The 24,859-nt window shown below is 29.0% G+C and overlaps 1 protein-coding gene and 1 pseudogene across 1 annotated transcript; both read left to right on the top strand.

The window, feature by feature from the left end:
• Positions 1 to 272: 272 nt before the first annotated feature.
• LOC111624361 lies at positions 273 to 1,292 on the top strand (annotated as a pseudogene).
• A 151-nt stretch (positions 1,293 to 1,443) lies between these two features.
• LOC111624339 lies at positions 1,444 to 2,071 on the top strand. Its single transcript, XM_023367162.1, has one exon. It carries the CDS (start codon positions 1,582 to 1,584, stop codon positions 1,978 to 1,980), a length of 399 nt encoding a protein of 132 aa, XP_023222930.1. The 5' UTR covers positions 1,444 to 1,581; the 3' UTR covers positions 1,981 to 2,071.
• Positions 2,072 to 24,859: the final 22,788 nt, after the last annotated feature.

Below are 24,859 nucleotides of genomic sequence, written 5' to 3'. Positions count from 1 at the left end.
AATAGACATGAAGATTAGGAAATACCTATGAAAGAAAGAACAAAGGATGAAATGGTGGAAATTGAAAGAGGGGGACCTGAATAGAAAGTTTAAGGAAAAAAGCACTTGGAAGAATAAAGTTACTGGAAGATGTGCAGGAATGGTGGGAATTTAATAGTCATATTATAAGGAAAGTTGGAGAGAAGGTATTGGGGGAAAACATCAAGAAAAGGACATTTGATGGAAAAGAGGATTGGTTGTGGAATGAGAAGGTGCAATTTTCAGTAAAGGAAATGAAGAAAAGATGGGAAATGTCATTTGAAAAGATAAAGAAAGATAAAGAAACGTATAAGATGGCAAGCAAAAAGTGTGGCAATAGCAAAGACAAAAGTGGTGTGGATAAGGCCTATGAGGAACTGGAAAGAAAAGATGAGGATAGGCTGCTAAGAATTGCAAAAGTGAGGAACAAGGCTTCAAACAATTTTACATCAATAAAACAGATAAAAGATGAGAATGGTAAGGTGTTACAAGACAAAGAGAAGATAAAAGAAAGATGGAAGAATTATTTTAGGAAGCTACTGAATGAGGAAAATCCAAGAGTATTATGTGAGGATGGGGAGGTAAATGAAAGAGTGGAAGATATAAGCGTGGAGAAGGTTGAAAGGGCACTTAGAAAAATGAAGAACGGAAAAGCAACAGGAGCTGATCAGATCCCAGCTGAGGTATGGAGATGTTTGGGCAAAAAGGGTGTTGATATTATATGCAATCTTATGAAAAAGCTGTGGCAACAAGAGAAGATACCAGATGAATGGAGAAAAAATATTTTGATGCCAATTTATAAAGGAAAAGGAGATGTGCAGTTTTGTGGGAATTACAGGTGTTGATGTTGCATTCAATGAAGATTTGGGAGAGAATTGTGGAAAGAAGGTTAAGGCAAAAGACAGCTATAGGTGAGGAACAGTTTAGTTTCATGCCGGGAAGAGGAACAACAGATGCAACATTTGCTCTAAAACAGTTGCTGGAAAGGTACAGAGAAAAATCAAGCAGAACTACACATGTTATTCATAGACCTAGAGAAAGCATATGACAGGGCACCTAGACAGAAGGTATGGAGATGTATGAAGGTAAAGGAGTACCAGAAAAGTATGCAAGACTTGTAAAGGATGACAGAAGGATTTACTGTGAGAATTGGACTGCACCAGGGTTCAGCCATTAGCCTGTTTCTATTTGATTTGGTGTTGGATATATTGATGGAAGATGTGAAGAGCAAGGCATCATGGACTACGCTGTTTGTGGATGACATTGTGCTGTGAAACATCATTAAATAAGGTACAGAGAAACTGAGGAATGGAAAAAAGCACAGGAAGAGAGATGCATGATGATCAGCAAAGACAGTATATATGGCATCTGTTGGAGTGGATGAGAGTGATATACAACTCCAGGGTGAAAAGTTAACAACAGTTAATGATTTAAGTATCTTGGATCATATGTAGCAAGTGATGGAGGAATAGATGCAGAAATCCAACATAGAGTTCGGAGTTGATGGCTGAACTGGAGAAAGATGAGTGATAAGTGCTGTGTGATAAGAAAATAAGCTGCAAAATGAAAGGAAAATTAAAGAAAACTGTGGTAAGACTTGCAATGTTCAGTGCTGAGATGTGGGCAATTAAAAGAGACCAGGAAAAGAAGATGGAGAGAGTGGAGATGAAAATGCTGAGATGGATATGTGATGTGATGAAGAAGGACAGAATTAGGAATGATTACTTAAGAGGAACCATCAGAGTGGGTTCTGTAAGTACAAAGGTGCAGCAAAGTAGATTAAAATGGTTTGGACATGTGAGGGACTATGTTGGAAAGAGAATTGGGAAGTTGAAAATGATAGAGAGGAGAAATCGGGGAAGACCAAAGCTGAGATGGAGAGACAAGGTGGCAGAGGATTTGGGAGAGAGGAGATGGAGGAGAGAGGACACCCTGGATAGAGAAGTGGAGAAAACAGATTAAAGATGGGAATACTGATCCCATATAAACATGAGAAAAAGCACAGATAAAGAAGTTTATATATAGTTTAGTAATATGCCTCAGAAATCTAAAACCAAACATCTTTTTTCACAAGAAGAAAAATAAAAGATTTTTGAAAAATAATATTGCATGCAAAAAAAATAAATAAAAACAAAATTTGGTGGCAAGGAATGCTTATTTTTAAAATTAATTGAAAGTTTTTAGCTATTTTGAAAAGATTTCACAAAAATACAAATATAAACAAACCACACTAAATCAGGTATGGTGTTGTATAGGTATACATTACTACTTTTGGCATAGAAAGGGTTTTAAACCTATACAGCAATTACTAAACTATAAATCAACTAATAACTTTAAAAATCACTGTTGTATCTAAATATTGAGATATTGTAAAAACATACCAAACTTATATTAATAATTACCATTTTGTTAAATTAATTAATTAAAAATAACACTAAATCTAGTGTAAGATGAAACAGTTAACGTAAATATAGTAATAAATGTTAGAAAAGTGGAAGCAAGGTTGATATTTCAACAAAGTAAGAATTTAAAATGTTAAATTAAAAATATATACCATAACTTTTATGAACTAATACTAATATATATTGGAAAATAAATAGTTTACTATCAGGTAGCAAAAAATTACATTTAAAAATACAGTGTACAGCTTGTAGGTTTAACATTGGCTACGTTCAGCAGACCCAACAGTTCCGGAGCTGTTGAGTATTTTTCAGTTAAACGCCCTCTACAGTAGTGTTCTTTTGTTTGGTGTTTTGATGTTCATTTGGTAATGTCTTTTATTTATGCTACCTGAAACTGACCAATCAATGAGGCTTTTTGTTCCAATGCATAAATCACTCATCATTCAGCAGATTTAGGTTGCTACGTAACAGCTAACGATTTGCTCAGTTACAACTGTTGAGTCTGCTGAATGCAGCCATTATAACAGAGCACATATTTCAAAGTAAACTAAATTTAATGAAAAAACTGTTGTTGTCTGATACAGTTTTACAGACTCTCATACATTTTATGATACATTCAAACAATTTTGATACATGCACCCTGAGTGGCATGGCAGATGTCCAACCTCTACACCACCTACAACTAGGTATTCTGCAACATTTGCAGTGTGACATTGGCAATAGTTTGTGGTGCAAGATTGATTAATCTTGTGTTGCAAATTATCTATTGTTCACCACAGGTGTGCAGTATGCCTGGTCCTTCACAAAACTCCACAGGGAAAAGTTCAGTGGGGTAAGATCTGGGGAGCATGGACATGGAGGCCAAGAGAGTGGTTCAGATCCTCTCCCAATCCATCTTCCTGAGAACAGCTTATCTAAAAATTCTCACATCTATGCTGCAAAGTGGGCTGGGGCTTTATTTTTCTGGAAAATGGGTTCAGGAGGAAGCTGAGAAGGAGTTATTCTGTATTCCAAAATTTTGGAATACAGAATAACTCCTTCTAATTGGAATGGCTTCTAACCTGAAGGTTGTAAATCAAACTGAAAACGTTTGTTAGAACTATAAAAAACGTGCTGAAAATGTATGAAAAGGTGTGTTTTTTTATATACAGTGATACCCCGAACTTACGCGATAGGTGGGACCGAGCGATAACCGCGTAAGTCGGGGTATAATTTCTTAATTTGTGTAAAATCCAAATTCGGATGTATGTAAGCTAATAAATGTGCTCGTTAATCTTATCACGTGTTTTGATTCATTCACGGTTACAGGAAATCACCATATAGAGTCTCTCAAGTCTCCGTACATATAACAAACACAGAAATAAATAACACAAAATAAATTGTAACTATGCGTCGATTCCATGCGGCACATCTAAACATGTAAGCTGAACAATAGTGTGGGAGGAGTGAGTAATCAAGAGCTGCGTGCCGCTCAAACAAAAGACGAATCCACGAGATTTGAAAATCGCGTAACCGGGTTCGCGTAAGTTGGGGTAGCGTAAGTCGAGGTATTACTGTATATAATTTATAAAAATTTCAGCTTATGGTAGAAGATTTAGTTCATTAGTTATGTGATTATTATAGAATTAGTAGTAGTATTAGTTATAGTTTTAAGGAATATGCATTTTCAGCTGCATGTCCTGTATCATTTGAAATTAATTGAAGGTCATTGTTAGTGGAAAAGCATAAATATGATGTATGTTTTATTGAATAGAATATATTTTACTCTGATTGAGTAGGCACTGGGTTGATTTGTATTGTGTAAAATCACTTCCTAGAGCTGACATCAATTTTTGAACTTGTACTGTTTTTATCTTTGTTGTAAAATAAAAATTCTAAATATCTTACTATGCCTATAATTTCAGGAAACAGATTCTGTACATTTCTCCTTATCGTAGAATAAAATGAAAAATGGAGATGTCATTAACAATAAATAGAAGCTTTTATATTTTTTGAGCAATTGTTGAAAGTTCTCTGGCATTTCTAAATTCTTATCAGTCCTTGATGAACAATGTAATATATTGGAATCTCAACAAAGCAGTAGTATAAGATTGCTTACTTAGTGGCATCAACTTATATGGTGTTGTGGGCTCACAAAATAATTCATTTCCTTGTAATTTAGAACCATTTGCATGATATCATACTTCAACAATATTGACCTGTCATTTGTTTTATTGAATGATGTAGCTATTTTAAATGTGCACAAGACCAAGGTTGAAAATTTGGACCTAGGAGAAGTTTATGATGAATTTATAGGAAGAAGTGCAAGTAAGAGAAACATATTTGCAACATGAAGCACTCTTTAATGATGAGTAATCATTATTTAGTATGTAGTAGTGATATTTGAATATTTTTGACTTTGTCAATTTGACAATCACACAAGAATCTCATGAATTATCACATGCAAACTGGAGGGTGGCCATTTCTAAGCTGTTATCTTACAGAACATGCAACTGTTGATATGTAATATCAGAAGTATAATCTGGATTTTAGACAAATGGTTATTTTTTAATATTCATGTTAACAGTTCAGTTTAGTAACAGTTTAGTGAAATAGAAATGAGGACAAGAGAAGATTCCAGAAGTGGGAAAAGACAAAAAGCAAAGACAGAAGCTACAAACTATAATATTCTAACTTAAAATTATGTTACATTGACACCAATGTGGTTACATATCATATTTGAGTTACCAATGCTGCAGCTTTATACTCAATGCTATCTGCACAAACTGGCTTTGACGTAGAGATAAGGGATATCATCTCTGTGTGGTCAAAGATCCCACAAAAAATGGCATTTTTTACACTTGTGTTTTGCTCTTATTTTGATTATATCATACAAAGTAGATAAATTTATAAGATTTTATGATTAGGAAGATATGAAATGTACACATAACTGGACTTTAAAATGAATTATGATTTAGAAATTCTGCTGTACTTTGTAGTTTGTAGGTTCAAGAAACAGAAAATATTTTTTAGATATATTTTATTTAAAATATGTTTGAATAAATATTACAACATAAAACATTTTATTTTTAAGGTAGTAATTTAGAACTGTACTCATTATAAAAATAAGTTTAATATAAAATCAAATTTTTTAATTTAAATATTTGTATTTAATGACAGATTGCATTCACAGTGATCAGTGAAGTTTATACGATCATATTTTATTTTCAAAAGTATTCATATCAACAATATGCCATTGTAGAGTTAGGACATTTAGGCACTAAAAATCATATAAATAGTTATAAAAATTATAATTTATATGATTTTTATAAACATTTATTTTATATGACTTTTTAGTGTCTGGATATCCTAGGTCTAGTCATTATATACAATCATAAAAGTTTTATTTGTGCTATATATTTATACTATCCATAAAAAATTTGGAAAATTAAATTAAATTTAGAAATTAAATATTTGAGAGATAAAAATATTTCATAAATAATTTATCAATATTACATAAGGATGAAAAGCCTAAATAAAAACTTCTTATTAATGAAATTTAAAGTCCATCTTACATTCACAATCTATTGTTTTCAGTTTCAAAAATTTTATTATTATTTTCTATACTATCAATATATTTATTCCAAGATTTTGAGCCATTTAAAAATTCATTATGATATTATTTTGTATATAGTATTTAATTTTTTGATATAAGATGATATCTTCTTTTAATATGCTTTTATCTAAGTGACCTCCTAAAAATGCTTTGATAAGTTACAGTAGAGCGTCGATTTTCCGAAAGTCAATCATCCGAAAGAATTCCAGTCGGCAAATTTAAATTTTCGCCAGTGCTGTGGCGCTGTAATCTTTGGCTATGTCTTCGGCTACTCAAATATTTTACGTTTTTGATACTAAATTAACATCTGAAGTATAATTTTTTATTATTTTTATATTTTTCAATATATTTATTTTGTACAAACAAAATAAACATAAAAATAATTTTTAACGAAACAATAGTCTTCGTTAGGCTTAACATCGACGAAAATTCAACGCGAAGCGACACGCAATGGAGAAAAATTTTGACATCGGATACGTTAAACTATTTTTTCGTACGTAAATCAGTTATCCGAAATATCAGTTATCCGGACAACCCCAGTCCCCAATTGATTCGGAAAATCGACGCTCTACTGTATTTCCATAACATTTTGAATGTTTATGATTTAAATAATTTATAATGCAATATGTCAAAATACATGACAATTTCTAAGAGATTTTAAAAAAATGATGTGAAAAAATTTTAAAAGATATTAAATAGAAACAGTTTATCCTTAATTAATTAAAGTAAGGGAAACTTTTCATAGCAACATTAGCTATAAATGAAGTTCAAACATTGTAATTTAAGATAAATTTTATTTAATTTTTTCTTGTTTTTAACAACTTAGAGTTAAATAGTATATCACAAAATAAAAGACTGATCCATTCATAATTTTTAATATAATCAATTTGGAATTAAATCCTGATGTTATTTTAACTTTTAGTGAAATTTTTGATTTCCAGATGTTAATTTTAAGAAACTAGTAGATTATTTTTATTAATTTTAAATATTATACTAGTTGTAATAATAATATATGAGAAATAATGAAGAATTTAAGGTTTTTAAAATGGAAGCGGAATTAATTATTGCTATACAAAAACTTTTTTGATTCAGCAATTATTTTTTTTAATGAAACAAATGTTTCTAGTTGCTTTTATCAGTTATCTTCAGATTTAAGTATAACATATCAACCAAATATAATATTATCATCTAGAACGTCTTGTGGATTGTGAATTTGATATAATGTTTAAATATAAAATTGTTCAATTTAACATTTAAATATTGAGTATAAAATTAAATTAATCAAGTTAAACAGAAATGTAAATAAAGATGAACTAAATTTGTATCAATAAACAATAATACCATAAATAAAAATTTTATACTAAACAATGTTATGTGCTTAAGGATAGTCATCATTATGGATTGGCATTCTAGCAGTACAACATCTTTCATACATTTGATAGTCCATTGTCTCTGCAATGATTTATGCAGTTGCCTTTTATTCCATGTTTGTAAATTTCAATAATTTCATTCTGCTTACTATGATAGGATGCTTGATGGGCCTGATTAAATATGTCTCATCCCAGAACATGATGTGTTACAAATGCAGAGAATGCTGTAGAGTTGCATCTCTTCCTATGTCATATTAGTGTTTCTTGATTCTTGTTATAGGATGCACATCCTATTTATATGTAGGCGTGCTGAAATTGCCTGTCTTTCACTGGGATCTTGTATACATTCATTTTCAAATTAGGGTCTTTGATGTCTTTGTCATTTTGCAACAAGTGGTATATCATGGGATTTTACTTGTACACAATCTTGATGTTCATAACCTTTGTTATATATTTGAACAATGGTGCTAGTGTTGGACAATATATCACTTTGTACTTAATCTGTGGCATCATGTTCCTAGTTAGTATTGCTTTGGTTGGGAGTACACTGATATAATGTAATGAGTGCTCTGCTTCTCTGTGCAGGGAAAGTCATGCTTGGTGGCAAGATCAGTAATTCTTACTAATTCCTTAGATATACTCCACATGCTAGTGCAGTGCATATATGCCTGTTATATTAATGACCTTAAATCTGCCAGATTCAAATTGGATTGATCCAATATTGAACAAATCCAATTGGGTACTTATAAGATTTACTGAATTAATTATTCAGACAAAAAAATTGGCACACAAACGTTAAATGCATAATTACACATCAAAAATCATCATTATTCCATAAAGCATAACAATAATTTTTGATATGTAATTATGCATTTAACTTTAGGCAATGTAAAGGAAACAATTTTCCTTATCAAGCATCGTTTATAAGTTAAAGCATTGGGCTAACTTTTACAACAGCATATACAGTGGTGCCTCGTATAACGTACTTAATCCATTCCAGGTGCACATCCATTAAGTGAAAAGTCCGTTATACGAAATGCATTTTCCCATAGAAATACATGTTAAAACATATAATTTGTTCCGCAGCATAAAATAACCGTACTGTACCATAAAAAAATGAAAATGGAGTAGTCATTAATTATGCCGGGTAGTCAGATGTGAGGAGGAGGTGGAGGAACACTTTCTTTACACATTCATACAGATACAGACTTTTTACACATTGCAGCAGGTTCCTTTTTATTGTTTTTTAATTGAAGTCAGATTCAGGAGAGACTACCGGAACTTGCAGGGTCATCTCCTCTTGTTTCATCCTTTGTTTTTTGGCAGCTTACTTCTTGAAAAACATGTCCAAGGTGGTGTGTTTCTCTCTCTTTTTCAACACCTGTCGGAAATGATGGGCAAGGGTGTCATTGTAGAGATCATTGATCCTGTTGGCCTCAGCTCTGTTTGGATAATGAGTGTTGGTAAACGCCTGAACCTATCTCCATTTGACAAGGAAGGTTTTGTCAACTTTCACTCCTGATGATTTCTTGCTTTGTTTCAATTGAAATCACCTTTCTGTTTTTTTAGAAGCCATGATTTGCACAACACTTGAATAAATGTAAATACCCTGCACTGAGGTGATGTATAGTACATAATAAACAAGGGAGCAAGCTGAATCCCAATGGAAGTTCTGTACTTCAGATATACTAATAATATATTCTAATAATACTAATATATTATAAAAATAGCAGATTGTCATTGGCAATGGCAAAAGAGTGGAAACATTATTTGCACTTGTTCGCAGAAAGTCCGTTGTTTGCAGCCAGTCCGTTGCTCAAGTCATGTAACGGCCAAACAGAAAGTCTGTTATTCGAGGCATACGTTATACGAGGCACCACTGTATTACATTAATACGGTGGTGCCTCGTATACAGAATTTTTTATAGCTTTAGTTAAAAATAATTTATTTATATGTTTTAATATGTAACAATCTGTGTATTCTAATGTTTAAAAATTAGAACACAGCTATATTCAAAAGCTAAAACTTTTCAAAAGATAGAACTGTTTTTTCTGTTTTATGCATTTTTCCTGATGAGGGCTTCTGAAAGATGGCCAAAAACGTTTGAACATTAAAGTTTATTTGTTCATTTACTGCTGGAATTAGCGTTTAAGTGTGAATTTGTTTGAATTAATTATTATTTCTTTAATAATAATTAATCATAAATTTCTAGTAAGAAAGTTTTCAGATCTAAACGATTTTTAGAAAAGAACTACATCCATAAGTCAGACATAATTTTACATATAATAAATATATGTATGAAAGTTGAATGACAAATAAGGTCTCTTGTTTTTAAAACTAGCTTTGGGAGAGATAGAATATGACCAATTTTAAATAGTAGTAAAATTATTTTAGTCATGCATATTCATTTTTCAACATAATCATCATTCAGAGATACATTTTTCCAAATTCAATCATTCTACTCAAAAGCCTAAATTCCAGCAAAAAATCCTTTACTTATGTGAATGTTTTTACCCATATTCCATTGGACATCATCTGGCTGTAGAATTGGAAAATGGAGCCACGATGTTTGAATATTTGAATCTAATGCGTTGTTCACTGATTGGAAATGTTTTAGATCTGTGATTGCTGATTGGAACAGACTATCCCTGTATGAACCTGTGGTTTATGGGTGGTGAAGGAAAATTTTCCATGGTTTGGGGAAAAAGTTGATTGCTTTCTTATTTAATGCTGCCTTGTATATTTCAAGCAGTTCAAGGTATCTGTGTTGCCCCCTGTCGGACGTTCAGTGGAGGATCCTGGTCCTATCCAAATGGACCAGGATCCTCCACAGAATTGCCCTGATTAACTATATATGAATTTCTGATGCATGTTATTTCAATTCAAAAATTTTTCCCTGAAAGGCATTAGATAGATGACTTACACAACTCCATTGCTAATGAAAAAGTATGATGAACACTACACTACACTACATTACACACAACATTACTACACTACATTACAAGCTAGACACTACAGTACTAATTTGAGTGAAGAGCATATATTTTAAATTAAATAAATTAAAAATTGCAGCCTGGCATTGTGACAATTTCATAATAAATAATTGTTAGATCTTTAAAATTGACTTTACAATTAATGGTGTATCTAGTGTATATCAGATAGCTGTGCAATTTTTTCACTTTGTATTGTGTTTTTGACGAGACTATGTCTTGTCTCTAAAATTGTGCTGCTGTCAATGGCTGCATACCTTAGAGGTATGAAGGAGTACATGTCAGGAGTTACAATTTGGCACAGAGTATTTGGTGCCCAAATCATGTGTGCACAAAATAAACCAGATTTGTAGGTAGTCAGGGGACTGAGAACTGGGTCAAAATAAAATACAAAATGCTGAGACTGTTTCTACAAACAGGTGCGAGTGCAAGATTTTCACATGCATTGCTCGCATTCTCTGAGACATAGTCTCATTCCAAGAATGGCTTGTCTGTTTTACTTGTTATTCATTATATTAATATACTTCTATTTATTTCATTAAATATTTATTTTTAAACTGTTGTATCTTAGGCATTTTTTGCCTATTATTAATAGGCAAAAACTGATGTGTGATGCAGTTAAATTTAAACTGTTGATATTATATTTTTGTTGAAAATAGAATTTAATTATCCTCTTTACGATAAGTGATAATTATTGAAAGTACTTGTGATATGTATAAATTTGCATGTAAATTTTTCTATTAACATCTAAGATAGTATATATTTTTACATAATTAACAATTTTTCTTTACTTAATTTTGCAGTTTTCTCAAATGAATGTATTAACTCAATTTTGATTCTAATTATATATTACTGAAATGGCTGTCTTGTTTTTTGTTCATCAAAAATATTCATTTCACCTCTATTGTGTTTTCACATTAAACTCACTTCCAAACATTCTTTATATTCAAATATCCATTACTATAGATGACTTGCAAATGTCTATGATCTGTGATAAGTAACCACCTTTGGTATTAAAAATTCAATCACCAATTGCTACCTTGTGTAGAAAGAGAAAGCTTGTTTATGTTTAAACTTGACTCTTATGTAATGATGGAACACATTAAAATGAGATGAACATACATATTAAATAATCTTGTCTACTATATTGTGGTGGACATATATTTCTTCTATTGCATTTCAAGGAATTCTGCAGTAAGAAACCTTATTTATTATTCAACCTTCTTAAATAGAGCTTTATTATTATAACAGTTTAAATTTATAACAGAAAATAAATTAAAATAAAAACTTTATGAATGTTATTTTATTTGTGTGTGTGTTTAGACTTAGGATTTATTTATTTATTAGGATATCATAACAATTTAGTTATCATTGTATATAGTTAAACAAATTGAAAACTCTAATTCTGATATTCAAAAATATGTATTGAAGCCATATGAAATTTTTAAAAAGTGGAGTTAAAAGCATGAATGAACTTAATTTTGTTTTCTTATTAAATATAATTTTCATTATTATTATGTTATTTAAGTGAATAAGAACAAACAGTTAAGCAAATATATTATATATAATCACATTAGATATAATAAAGTAAAACTTCTCTAACTCAAATGTCTGTATCTCAAATATTTCTTTAACTCAAAGAAAATGAAGCATTTGGTAGGTCTCAATGGATTAGCATAGGGATTTAATGTCTCCAACTTGAATTTCCTTAACTTGAATTTTTTCCGAGTCAAAGGTTTTCAGTCTCCCGACACTGATTTATGTTTGTTTCAACTTTCCTGACTTGAATTTTAATATTTAGTCTATCAAAAGTAATTCTAATTATCAGATTTTCATGAAATTTTCAGACAGTTAATTGTATCTACTGTTCAACACCCATTTGCAGATAATGTTTCAGACAAAAGTGAAAGAACCTTTCATTTTATCACCACAAGATTTAACTGCAAAATTATTTGATTCCATTAGTTACATTGAACATTTTGCTTGTGATGTTCATTGTGAAAGGGAGCACACAAAGATACATATACAAGAGATAATATCCTTATTTCATGATGAATGCAGTTCTTTGGATTCCAACTCTTTTCGGTCCACAGATTTAAGGAATTTCTACAGATTTTTGCTACAACAAAACTCGATTAAACAATAGGGAAGAAACACAACCACTACTAGGTTTGCGACAATTATTATCAATCGATGTCTTCAGGACCATGAAAAATACATGGCCTTAATCTAATTAAACACTAAATAAGAATGAGAAAAATAGACATAGAAATGAATAAGAAAGAAGTTCATAGGAAAGTGGGTACCCATTCTTTGGCATAGTCCTAGGTGTGGTGACACTCTTGATCCCAGTTTCTTACACAAAAGAAACAATCTCTACAGTCTTCTCTGTTAGTCTTGATTTTTTCTCTTTGCCATACCTGAACTCAGATTCCTGAGAGCTTCTCGTAGCCTCCAGTCATTGCCAATACACAACCTGGAGAACTACCTGTTCACCTTCTGTTGCTTGGATGTCCAGCCAAAAAGTGTCTTGTTCTCCTCAGCTTATCCCTCAGGGCTGATTCTTTTCTTTTGTTTTATATATGAGTCACCAGTATCCAAGGGAAAAGAGTTAAGAAGGAACATTCTAGAAAAGATAAACAATAGAACAAAGAAGAAAGAAAGGAATTTATACTAAATTAAAATAAAAATATATACAAAATATGGCATACAGCCACATGCTGAAAGGTGTTATATGGGCTGTTTAAAACAAAAAAACTATTAAATATTTTGTATATAATGTAAGAGAAGTAAAAATACAAATCTATTCATAATCAACATTTTTTACTCTATTGTTCTCTAAATCTAATCATCTGTAACTTGAAATTTTTTCCTGTCTCTTGGAGCTTAGAGTTACAGAAGTTTCATTGTATTTGTGTAAATATATCTTTTTAATTTAAAATTTTTTTTATTTATTTTACAGTTTGAGATTAAAATTGTTGCTTTTGATCCAAAATTCAAAATGCAGCAAAAAATTATTAATGAAAAATGCTAGTGTTTTATTTGTTTTCATATTTTCTTCAATTTAAATTATATAACTAGAACTTAATAAAATATTACTTTTATATTTTTGTAATCAATAATTTTATCTATATATCTAGTTTGTCAATTATTAATTTTCAAAATTAAGACAATTTGAAAAATTAAACTTGGATTAATTAATTGTTAATACAAGTATACTGTTAGATTTCATTTAATGAAAATTAAACTAAAAATTGTTCATATTGTTTTATTATTATTTTCATCTAATTTTATCTGAAATTAACAAGAGAGAAAATTAACTGTATTGATGTTTTTAATTTTTAAATATAAACTTTAAATAGTAAATCCTCCTTCTGTTCATAATATCTTCAATTAGTTTTTATCTATAGAATATTTGATTTTTTGAAATTAGTAAAATTATAGAAATCAATTGTTAGAAATATCAGTACAGATACCATTTTCAATAAATGGAAAATGCTTACAAGTATTAATAGAAAGAATATATGTTAATATTTGCAGGCATTTCATTTGTTTGAGTTGAATAATCCAATGCAGTTTTAAATTTCTTTAAACTACTCTACATTGTACACTGGAGTGGAAATATTGTTGCTATTGAATTTTAATTGTCATTTAAATATTTTGCAGTTCTCTGTGTGAAGCTGTTATTTCTCCAACGAATTTGTCATCTGGTTTTCTACTTGGAAAAACCTTTGAAGAATTCATTTGAGGAATTGTTAATGTTTTCAAGCCTTCATTCAATTTGAAGTCAGCTTATTCAAGTACAACTTATAAGTCAAATATTCTGAACTACTCTACATTAAACACAGAGTGAAAATGTTGTTTTTATTGGATTTTAATTGCCATTTAAATGTTTCGCAGGTAATAATCTTTAATAATTAGCAAATTTTGTTTTTCCACTTCAGTGTACAATAATTTATTTCTGTTCTTTAAACATATTTTATCTAATTTTAAAATTAATTTTTATGCTATTATTGTTAAATGATCTGTTTTGTAATTTTGTTAAATTGTATTGGGATGCTTACAATAAATTCAAAAGATCTGAAAGATTAAAAATTATATTTCTCTTTCTATTAATAGTGCATTGGATTACTTAGTTAATTATTATAGATTTTATTCTTATTTTCAATAGTTATATATATTTTTTTTATCATCATTAGGCCTTTTGGGATTACTATTTATAGTGCTAATAGACACAATTAAATAAAATTGCAGTAATTTATTTTTTAATTTAAAATATTTAAGCTGCAAATTTAATCATTAAGATCCTATTCTTTAAATTAGTGAAAGGTACATTGTTTAATTTATTTAGTGCACAATTTTAAACAATTCTAATGAAGAATATAAAGCAAATAGATTCAATTAATTCAATAATATTTAACATTACACATTATATGAAAAAAAAAATTTAATTAACTTAAAATGATAATTATGATATATATATCAATAAAATTTAAATTAACAAGAGAATTATTCTAATATACACCAATCTACATTAGAATTATCTATACTTATATATAAATATATAAATCATATTATAACAATTATCTTTTATTATCCAGAAGTGTTACTCTTATATTTCAAAACACTGAAATTTAAGAGAACCAACTCTTTAAATTGGTAGATCTAATCTAAAATCATATTTTTCAGTATAGCTCTTGATTTTCTATTATCAATAGAAAACCATTGGTCTGTTGAGAACAAAAATAGCAAAAAGTAATAAACTTTTAATAAAAATAAATTTTCAATGTTTTTAAAAGTTTATTATTATTTAAATGAAATATTTTTACATAATATTGTGCGATTAGTGAATCTATATATTATTGATTTAAGAAATAAAATAAAACATATTCATATCTTTGATTAATTTTGCCTATGCCCTGCCATTTTAGTCATATTCTCACTATGCTAATACTTGTAAAATATATTCTACTATAACTTACCTGCATGAAAATATGGTGTTATAAAAATTAATTGATTTCAATAGATATACCTTGAGAGATGACATTTTATTAAGACATTGGAGAATGATATTTATTTTATTAAAAGCTTTATAGAAAATTAAAAAAATAATGTTTTTACTCAACATGAGGTATTTGTAATATTGTCTGTTCCAAATTTATGTTCCTGTCTAGAATATTTTTGTAACTTGATAATGGTTGCTTAAGGCAATTGAAAATGTTTGTTTTACATCAAACTTACATTTTCAAACTAAAGTTTCAGTGTTTGGTGGGCATTTTATATAATATAATCCACTAAGCTGTATTTTTTCATTGTGTGATAATTGTTTTAAAAACATTTCAAGCAAAACTATTGCACACTAGGCACATTTTATAAAGGAAATGCACTTGTAGGTGCACTTTTGTTTTACAGTTATTATTGGAAAACTGATGTCATTGATATTTGAAAAAAAATATTCTTTCTTCTAGTAATTTTTTAGCCTATCAGGCATATTTTATCACTTTTTCAAAACAAGGAGCACTTAATTGGTGGTGAACTATGGATATTTATAACATCTTCACTAAGTACTGTTTTCCTTTGCTCTTTTATTAAAGCTGGAGCATTTTGTAACATTTTTATCAAAATCTTCAAAAAGGTTTGTGGGAATTGTACAAAGGTTGACAATATGGCAGTCAAGAGACTTATATGTTTCACTGTGCCACTTCAACAGAAATCTGTGGCCAGTACTAGTAAATATTCATCACTGGTTTTCAAAGACATTTTTTTCTCTGAACTGGCTACATCAGTGTTTCTCAACCTCTAACGAATTGTCGCCCCTTTCAATAAAACCGTAAGTATCAATAGTATCGCCCCCTTCACTTCAAAATTCCGATGCCCAGGGCCAAGGCTAATTCCAAATTCATACTGCATTGAATAGACTAGTGACTAGTATAATGTTATTTGTTTAATTATTGTATGATATAACAAATAAAATATCTAATTATTCTTAATATAATGTTTTACTATATTGCCCAGAAAATTGTTTTTCGCACCCCCAAAATATAAATTGTTACTAATCTCCCCCTCAACATGGAAAAACACCCACATGGGGGCAATATCACCTCCATTGAGAAACACTGGGCTACATGTTGCATTCTAGCCCTTCCTTATGTTTTAGTTTAGTGAAGGACTATTATAGAAGTAAGTTTTGTTCAGATCCCATTTTCTGATCTATGCATCTTCTCCTTGTTAATTTATTTTGTAAATTCACTAACTAAACGTACGTATGTAAAAAAAAAAACCTATAAAATGTGTAAAATTAGATATAAATATAACTCCTTCTTTTGTGAAATAATTATTTTTTTACAAAGAGAGAAATCATATAAACAAATCTTAACTACAATAAAACTTCATTTAGTTGAAGTTNCCACTTCAACAGAAATCTGTGGCCAGTACTAGTAAATATTCATCACTGGTTTTCAAAGACATTTTTTTCTCTGAACTGGCTACATCAGTGTTTCTCAACCTCTAAAGAATTGTCGCCCCTTTCAATAAAACCGTAAGTATCAATAGTATCGCCCCCTTCAAATATATGTTAATATTTGCAGGCATTTCATTTGTTTGAGTTGAATAATCCAATGCAGTTTTAAATTTCTTTAAACTACTCTACATTGTACACTGGAGTGGAAATATTGTTGCTATTGAATTTTAATTGTCATTTAAATATTTTGCAGTTCTCTGTGTGAAGCTGTTATTTCTCCAACGAATTTGTCATCTGGTTTTCTACTTGGAAAAACCTTTGAAGAATTCATTTGAGGAATTGTTAATGTTTTCAAGCCTTCATTCAATTTGAAGTCAGCTTATTCAAGTACAACTTATAAGTCAAATATTCTGAACTACTCTACATTAAACACAGAGTGAAAATGTTGTTTTTATTGGATTTTAATTGCCATTTAAATGTTTCGCAGGTAATAATCTTTAATAATTAGCAAATTTTGTTTTTCCACTTCAGTGTACAATAATTTATTTCTGTTCTTTAAACATATTTTATCTAATTTTAAAATTAATTTTTATGCTATTATTGTTAAATGATCTGTTTTGTAATTTTGTTAAATTGTATTGGGATGCTTACAATAAATTCAAAAGATCTGAAAGATTAAAAATTATATTTCTCTTTCTATTAATAGTGCATTGGATTACTTAGTTAATTATTATAGATTTGATTCTTATTTTCAATAGTTATATATATTTTTTTTATCATCATTAGGCCTTTTGGGATTACTATTTATAGTGCTAATAGACACAATTAAATAAAATTGCAGTAATTTATTTTTTAATTTAAAATATTTAAGCTGCAAATTTAATCATTAAGATCCTATTCTTTAAATTAGTGAAAGGTACATTGTTTAATTTATTTAGTGCACAATTTTAAACAATTCTAATGAAGAATATAAAGCAAATAGATTCAATTAATTCAATAATATTTAACATTGCACATTATATGAAAAAAAAAATTTAATTAACTTAAAATGATAATTATGATATATATATCAATAAAATTTAAATTAACAAGAGAATTATTCTAATATACACCAATCTACATTAGAATTATCTATACTTATATATAAATATATAAATCATATTATAACAATTATCTTTTATTATCCAGAAGTGTTACTCTTATATTTCAAAACACTGAAATTTAAGAGAACCAACTCTTTAAATTGGTAGATCTAATCTAAAATCATATTTTTCAGTATAGCTCTTGATTTTCTATTATCAATAGAAAACCATTGGTCTGTTGAGAACAAAAATAGCAAAAAGTAATAAACTTTTAATAAAAATAAATTTTCAATGTTTTTAAAAGTTTATTATTATTTAAATGAAATATTTTTACATAATATTGTGCGATTAGTGAATCTATATATTATTGATTTAAGAAATAAAATAAAACATATTCATATCTTTGATTAATTTTGCCTATGCCCTGCCATTTTAGTCATATTCTCACTATGCTAATACTTGTAAAATATATTCTACTATAACTTACCTGCATGAAAATATGGTGTTATAAAAATTAATTGATTTCAATAGATATACCTTGAGAGATGACATTTTATTAAGACATTGGAGAATGATATTTATTTTATTAAAAGCTTTATAGAAAATTAAAAAAATAATGTTTTTACTCAACATGAGGTATTTGTAATATTGTCTGTTCCAAATTTATGTTCCTGTCTAGAATATTTTTGTAACTTGATAATGGTTGCTTAAGGCAATTGAAAATGTTTGTTTTACATCAAACTTACATTTTCAAACTAAAGTTTCAGTGTTTGGTGGGCATTTTATATAATATAATCCACTAAGCTGTATTTTTTCATTGTGTGATAATTGTTTTAAAAACATTTCAAGCAAAACTATTGCACACTAGGCACATTTTATAAAGGAAATGCACTTGTAGGTGCACTTTTGTTTTACAGTTATTATTGGAAAACTGATGTCATTGATATTTGAAAAAAAATATTCTTTCTTCTAGTAATTTTTTAGCCTATCAGGCATATTTTATCACTTTTTCAAAACAAGGAGCACTTAATTGGTGGTGAACTATGGATATTTATAACATCTTCACTAAGTACTGTTTTCCTTTGCTCTTTTATTAAAGCTGGAGCATTTTGTAACATTTTTATCAAAATCTTCAAAAAGGTTTGTGGGAATTGTACAAAGGTTGACAATATGGCAGTCAAGAGACTTATATGTTTCACTGTGCCACTTCAACAGAAATCTGTGGCCAGTACTAGTAAATATTCATCACTGGTTTTCAAAGACATTTTTTTCTCTGAACTGGCTACATCAGTGTTTCTCAACCTCTAACGAATTGTCGCCCCTTTCAATAAAACCGTAAGTATCAATAGTATCGCCCCCTTCACTTCAAAATTCCGATGCCCAGGGCCAAGGCTAATTCCAAATTCATACTGCATTGAATAGACTAGTGACTAGTATAATGTTATTTGTTTAATTATTGTATGATATAACAAATAAAATATCTAATTATTCTTAATATAATGTTTTACTATATTGCCCAGAAAATTGTTTTTCGCACCCCCAAAATATAAATTGTTAGTAATCTCCCCCTCAACATGGAAAAACACCCACATGGGGGCAATATCACCTCCATTGAGAAACACTGGGCTACATGTTGCATTCTAGCCCTTCCTTATGTTTTAGTTTAGTGAAGGACTATTATAGAAGTAAGTTTTGTTCAGATCCCATTTTCTGATCTATGCATCTTCTCCTTGTTAATTTATTTTGTAAATTCACTAACTAAATGTACGTATGTAAAAAAAAAAACCTATAAAATGTGTAAAATTAGATATAAATATAACTCCTTCTTTTGTGAAATAATTATTTTTTTACAAAGAGAGAAATCATATAAACAAATCTTAACTACAATAAAACTTCATTTAGTTGAAGTTTAAGGGTTAAAAATTCCTGAATTTGAGCTAGAGTTTTAGGCAAAAAGTTGTAGTATCGAGGAAGTACCAAAATAATCCTGACCTTAATGTGAGGTAAGAGTTGTCTGAAGACCTTACAATATAACACATCTCAAGGCCAATAGATGGATAAACAATTTATAACAGTCAATATACATGTACATACAGCAATCAACAGATATTAGCAGTTCAATAATTATTGGTCATGCAGCGATTAATAATAGCCAACTGGTATCATCAACTCAATAACTAATTACAAATTCGATAGTTAAATTTTACAATTAAATTACAGGGAGAGTCTACATCGTCGATCCGCTTGCGTACAATTCTTTGTAACCATGATATAGTCCATATTCTGTAACGAAGGTGTTGATGAGCACGTATCAAAAAATTGTTACTAATCACAAAAATAATGTATCAAGAGCTCTAACCCGTAAAGATTCCTCTTCTCTAATTGGAGATGTCACTTCTCGTATCGTTCACACATTGATGCAGTTGGATTTTTCTTTCCTTCGTTTTTTACTCTTGATCATCTATTATTTATGCATGGCGACCCTTCTTCTCCTCCTTGATCTTGTAAAGATTTTCCAGCACATGCAGGTAACGAGAAAAAGATCCTCTCTTTTTGTGGGGCCCTCATTTTATATCACCCCTTGTCTGGAACTCCCGCCTCTTATCATGTGGTCCCTTGAACAGCCAACCATCAGTCCACCAACAACACCCACTCAAAAGTGGCATGCGATGCAAAGGAAAAATGACATTCATGCATAACAAAAAACAAAACCTGACACATATAACAAAAAATGAGCAAAACAAAAATATAATATAAAAAATTGCATCGCACCACAAAGTTTAATACCCAGTTTTCTGAAATTGTTCTGTGGTTGTAAATTTCTCATTATCAAGCCATTTCTCAAGAATCTGTTCACACAATGATTATAAAATCATACACAGTTTATGGCACTTTTGAGTGCATTATCAAGGTCACCCAATCAGAATGCCACTAATATGCTGTATCAGTAAAGGATTGCCAACATGAGATTGTAATGGCTTGGTCTTGTGTTTGTTTGTCTTAATCATCTGTATTTACATGAAATATGAGAGAAAATGAAGATCTATCAAAAGAGTGAAGGGTACATGAGAAAATAAGTTTGCGTTAAAGAATAACAATATTTTTAACTTAATGAGACTGTATTATATGGAAAACGCTATATACTGTGATGGGACTGCAGACAGCTTTGAGTTAACATAGTTCAACTTACTATAGAGTCATTTGTAATAAAGTAAAACTAAGAGGCTTTACTGACATCACAATTTTTACAGTAAAATTTCTGGTTACTGAATTGATATTATAACTGAATGGAAGGTAAAATTTGAAAGAAAAATAATTTCTTTCTTTTAATGTTATCACAGTTATGTTATGAGAGAGTGTTTATTTTACAAGAAAATGTTTCAGATATTATACAGATATCCTGTAACATAGTAGTTAGGTTCCAAAAAAATGATATGTGAATCTCTGCTGTGTGAAATAAAGGACTATTACAAAAGATTTAGGTTAGGTTCCAAATGTTAATAAAAGTTTTTCTAATTAAGAGAAATATATTTATTAAAGCATTCAATAATTAACTAACAATCACAATCAAAAGTATTGCATGTTAATATTAATTTTTACTTTTCTGCTAAACACTGTTAAACAAGGATGTTTTTGTTTTGGCAAAATATTATCATTTTTGAGCATTTTTGACCTTAATCTGAAGTATCAGAAATGTCTTGATTTTTTTTCTATTTTTTTCATAAAATTTTATATTTTTAAAGAGATCTTTAAAAATTTAATTTTTTTTATTTAATAATTTTTAATTTAATCTATGAAAACAAACATCGCAATAGTCTTCAGGGTTCATCACCAATGACAGCAACATATGGTTTGTAGAAAAGCTAGAATAAGAAACTAGGACAAGAAAGAAGAAAAATTGTACAATCAATTCTCATTAAAGAAAACCAGGTAAAAGGCATGAAATAACTGAAAATTTCAATATTCTAAAATCCATGAGCAAATATGAGACAACACACATGCTTGCTTGAATAAAATGCTCTTAAAAAATTGCACTTAAAAATTGTGATATTTTGTATGGGGATGTATCCAATTCTTGAACTGTGTTAAAGCCAAACCATGTTGTTAGAATACCATGCTGTATGGGGATTTCCCCAATTCTCCAAGCTGTGTTAGAGCAAAATTGCATTGTAGGAATGCCATGTTGTATGAGGGATACTTGTACTTGATTTGTCCTTTTAATATATTTTTAATTTTGTAAATTTATATTGATGATAATATTTTGATTATTGTTCTATAAGTATTGTTTGTTCTTTTAGTGAAATATTGATCTAAATTTCTTATGAACACTCTATCTTATACTTACAGACATTTTATAAAATTCAGCTTAAAATTATAAGTATTGGCTTGGGCATGCCTGGTGGGAGGTTGAGTTGGTGAGGAACCATCCAAACTTAGCATGAAGCTGCTGGGCATATCTAACTTTAAATTACATTTTGTGATCTTATTTTGAGTTCAGTGCCACTAGTGGGAAGTTAGAATGTTAACCAATTATATTTAAACTTTTCATCAATAGATCATATGCTATATCACTGCAAAAGATAGCTGAGTCAAATGTCAAAAGCTGTGATTTGAAAGATACTTCATTTTAGATACTTTATTTCACTGAATCTAAAGTACATGTATTCTTTAAAATATAAGTTTATCAATAGTTAAATGTAAAGTGAGGATGCTTGTTTCCCCTATACACAATATTTGAAAATCCGAAGACCCCAAAATTTTTTGTCAGGCACGCTAATGAGTAACTGGTTCTACTGAATTCAATGTACGAATAATTCAATGTTTAAATTATATCATGCATGAATGCCCAAACAGTAGATGCCAGATTTTGTTACAATTGCTTATTTTTTTAATTGAGAAATGATTTTTAAATTAAAAATTCTCTGTATAGAATCAACTGTTGTTAATTCTATATATATAAATCACAAAGTGGACAAAAGCATAATATATGTAATTAAGGAGAAGAAGAATATATCAAAACTGTTGTCAAGTTCTTGAAATGTAACAGCAAGTGCTGACTGGCAAGTCTGTCTAAATGAAAGTTGACATATGTATTTAGTGGTGTTTGTTATTTTAGATGTTGAATGACATAAAAAATTAGAGAAGGAAATGGTTTAATTAAGGATTTGTCAGAATATATTTATGTTGTTCATATCTTGATGATAATGAGTCTATACAAATTGCATTATATGAAAATAGATATATCAAACTTAGAAAATTTTTGAATTATCTCTCATGTTGATAATGATGCTTATTAGTTTTTGACAAATGTATATTTAATCATAGGACTACATAAGGTGAAACTGTCTTTAGAGATACATCTATAATTATCCATATGAATGTGAAAAATGTTTACTCTTACTATTGATTAACCTGATTATCACAGCATTCTTGTTCAGTAGATTGTGTGATGAGTTATTAACAGATAGAAATTTTGGATGGCATTGTCTTTTATTTGATATATTATCAACAAGATGACATTATTATTTTATATAGAATTGACATTATTGATGTCAGTATTATGAATTCAAAACAAAGTAAAATAATATGTAAATACTGTACAAGAATCTCTAACAAAGAAAAATTAATGCAGTATTGAAATATATAAAAATTCATAATTAATACATAGAGTGTCATGTAATTGATGTTACAAGTGGAAAGGTAGTGATCCTACATGAAATACTGGATCAAGAATATAGAATAAAATTTTTTAATTTGAGGCTTTGTTTCTGATAAAAATGGCTTTGAAAGTTTATCAAGTATGCATACACTTGATAAACTTTGATAAATCCATTGAGTTGATCAAGATTCAACTCAATGGATGTCACTGTATGCTATTTTTACTGTCGAATGTTTTGAAAAAAATTGCTATGTTATCTGATGTGTTTGTAAACACTGTCAATGTTATTTTTTGTATCATTCTTACTCTTCTCTCATGCTTATCATGTATAGTGGTGACATATCAAACATTGAACAGTTAAAAGGAATTATTATAGCATTTAAAAAATTGAAATTGTAAAATTACATATTAGAAAATGTTCATAGAAATTTAATAAGAAGAGCATGTAACAACATGGATATCATTTTCAACAATTTTTAAATTGAAAAAATTCTTGAAAAGTAAACATTTTGTCTATTCTGTACCTTTGCCATTTGATTCATTTAATGCATATAAATATTGGGAGTGTTTACAAATGTTAGTAGAAATAATCTATTTGAAATCTGTTGAATTGAATCTTGATCAAATGCATGCATACTTGATAAACTTTCAAAGTCATTTTTCTTAGAAGCAGACACTCATTTGAAAAAAATTTATTCCATATTTTTTATTCAGTATTTCATGTAGAATTACTACCTTCTTGCTTGTGCCATCAGTTACATGACATCCTGTATATCTGTAAAATTTCAGAAATTTGATACTAAGTATAAAACAGCATGTTTAACATTTTCATTACACTTGCAATCTATAATGAGATGGCTGCAAGTTGACTAATAAATAGTATTGCAGCTAACAAAGAATTATATTATAGCTGAATTTGAACAAGGAAAGTTTTAATTAATTTTGTATTTATAATATTGATTTTATAAATTATTTACAAAAATTTTAATTTATAAAAGAATTTATAAGGAAAAAATTAAAAAGCAAGTAGTAACTGCAGAGAAAAATATAATATAAGTAATATTTTCTTGATTATATTATTCTCTGTTCATTTATTATATTCTATATTAATATTAGAGCATATAATATGCAAGCAGAGTAATGACTGTTAGTGAAATAAGTTAGTAGTAAAATGTAGCTTGTAAATTGTTACATTATAGATACATGATGGTTAACGTCTCTCTATAATATTGTTAGGAGTTATAATATTTACATTAATATTATATATGAGACATAATATTTAA

This window comes from Centruroides sculpturatus, unplaced genomic scaffold, assembly GCF_000671375.1.
Source record: "Centruroides sculpturatus isolate CEXI.00-Female unplaced genomic scaffold, Cexi_2.0 scaffold9, whole genome shotgun sequence".
Classification (NCBI taxonomy): Eukaryota; Metazoa; Arthropoda; class Arachnida; order Scorpiones; family Buthidae; genus Centruroides; species Centruroides sculpturatus.
Note: the sequence above shows the minus strand (reverse complement) of the source record. Positions and strands in the feature narration are given on the sequence as shown.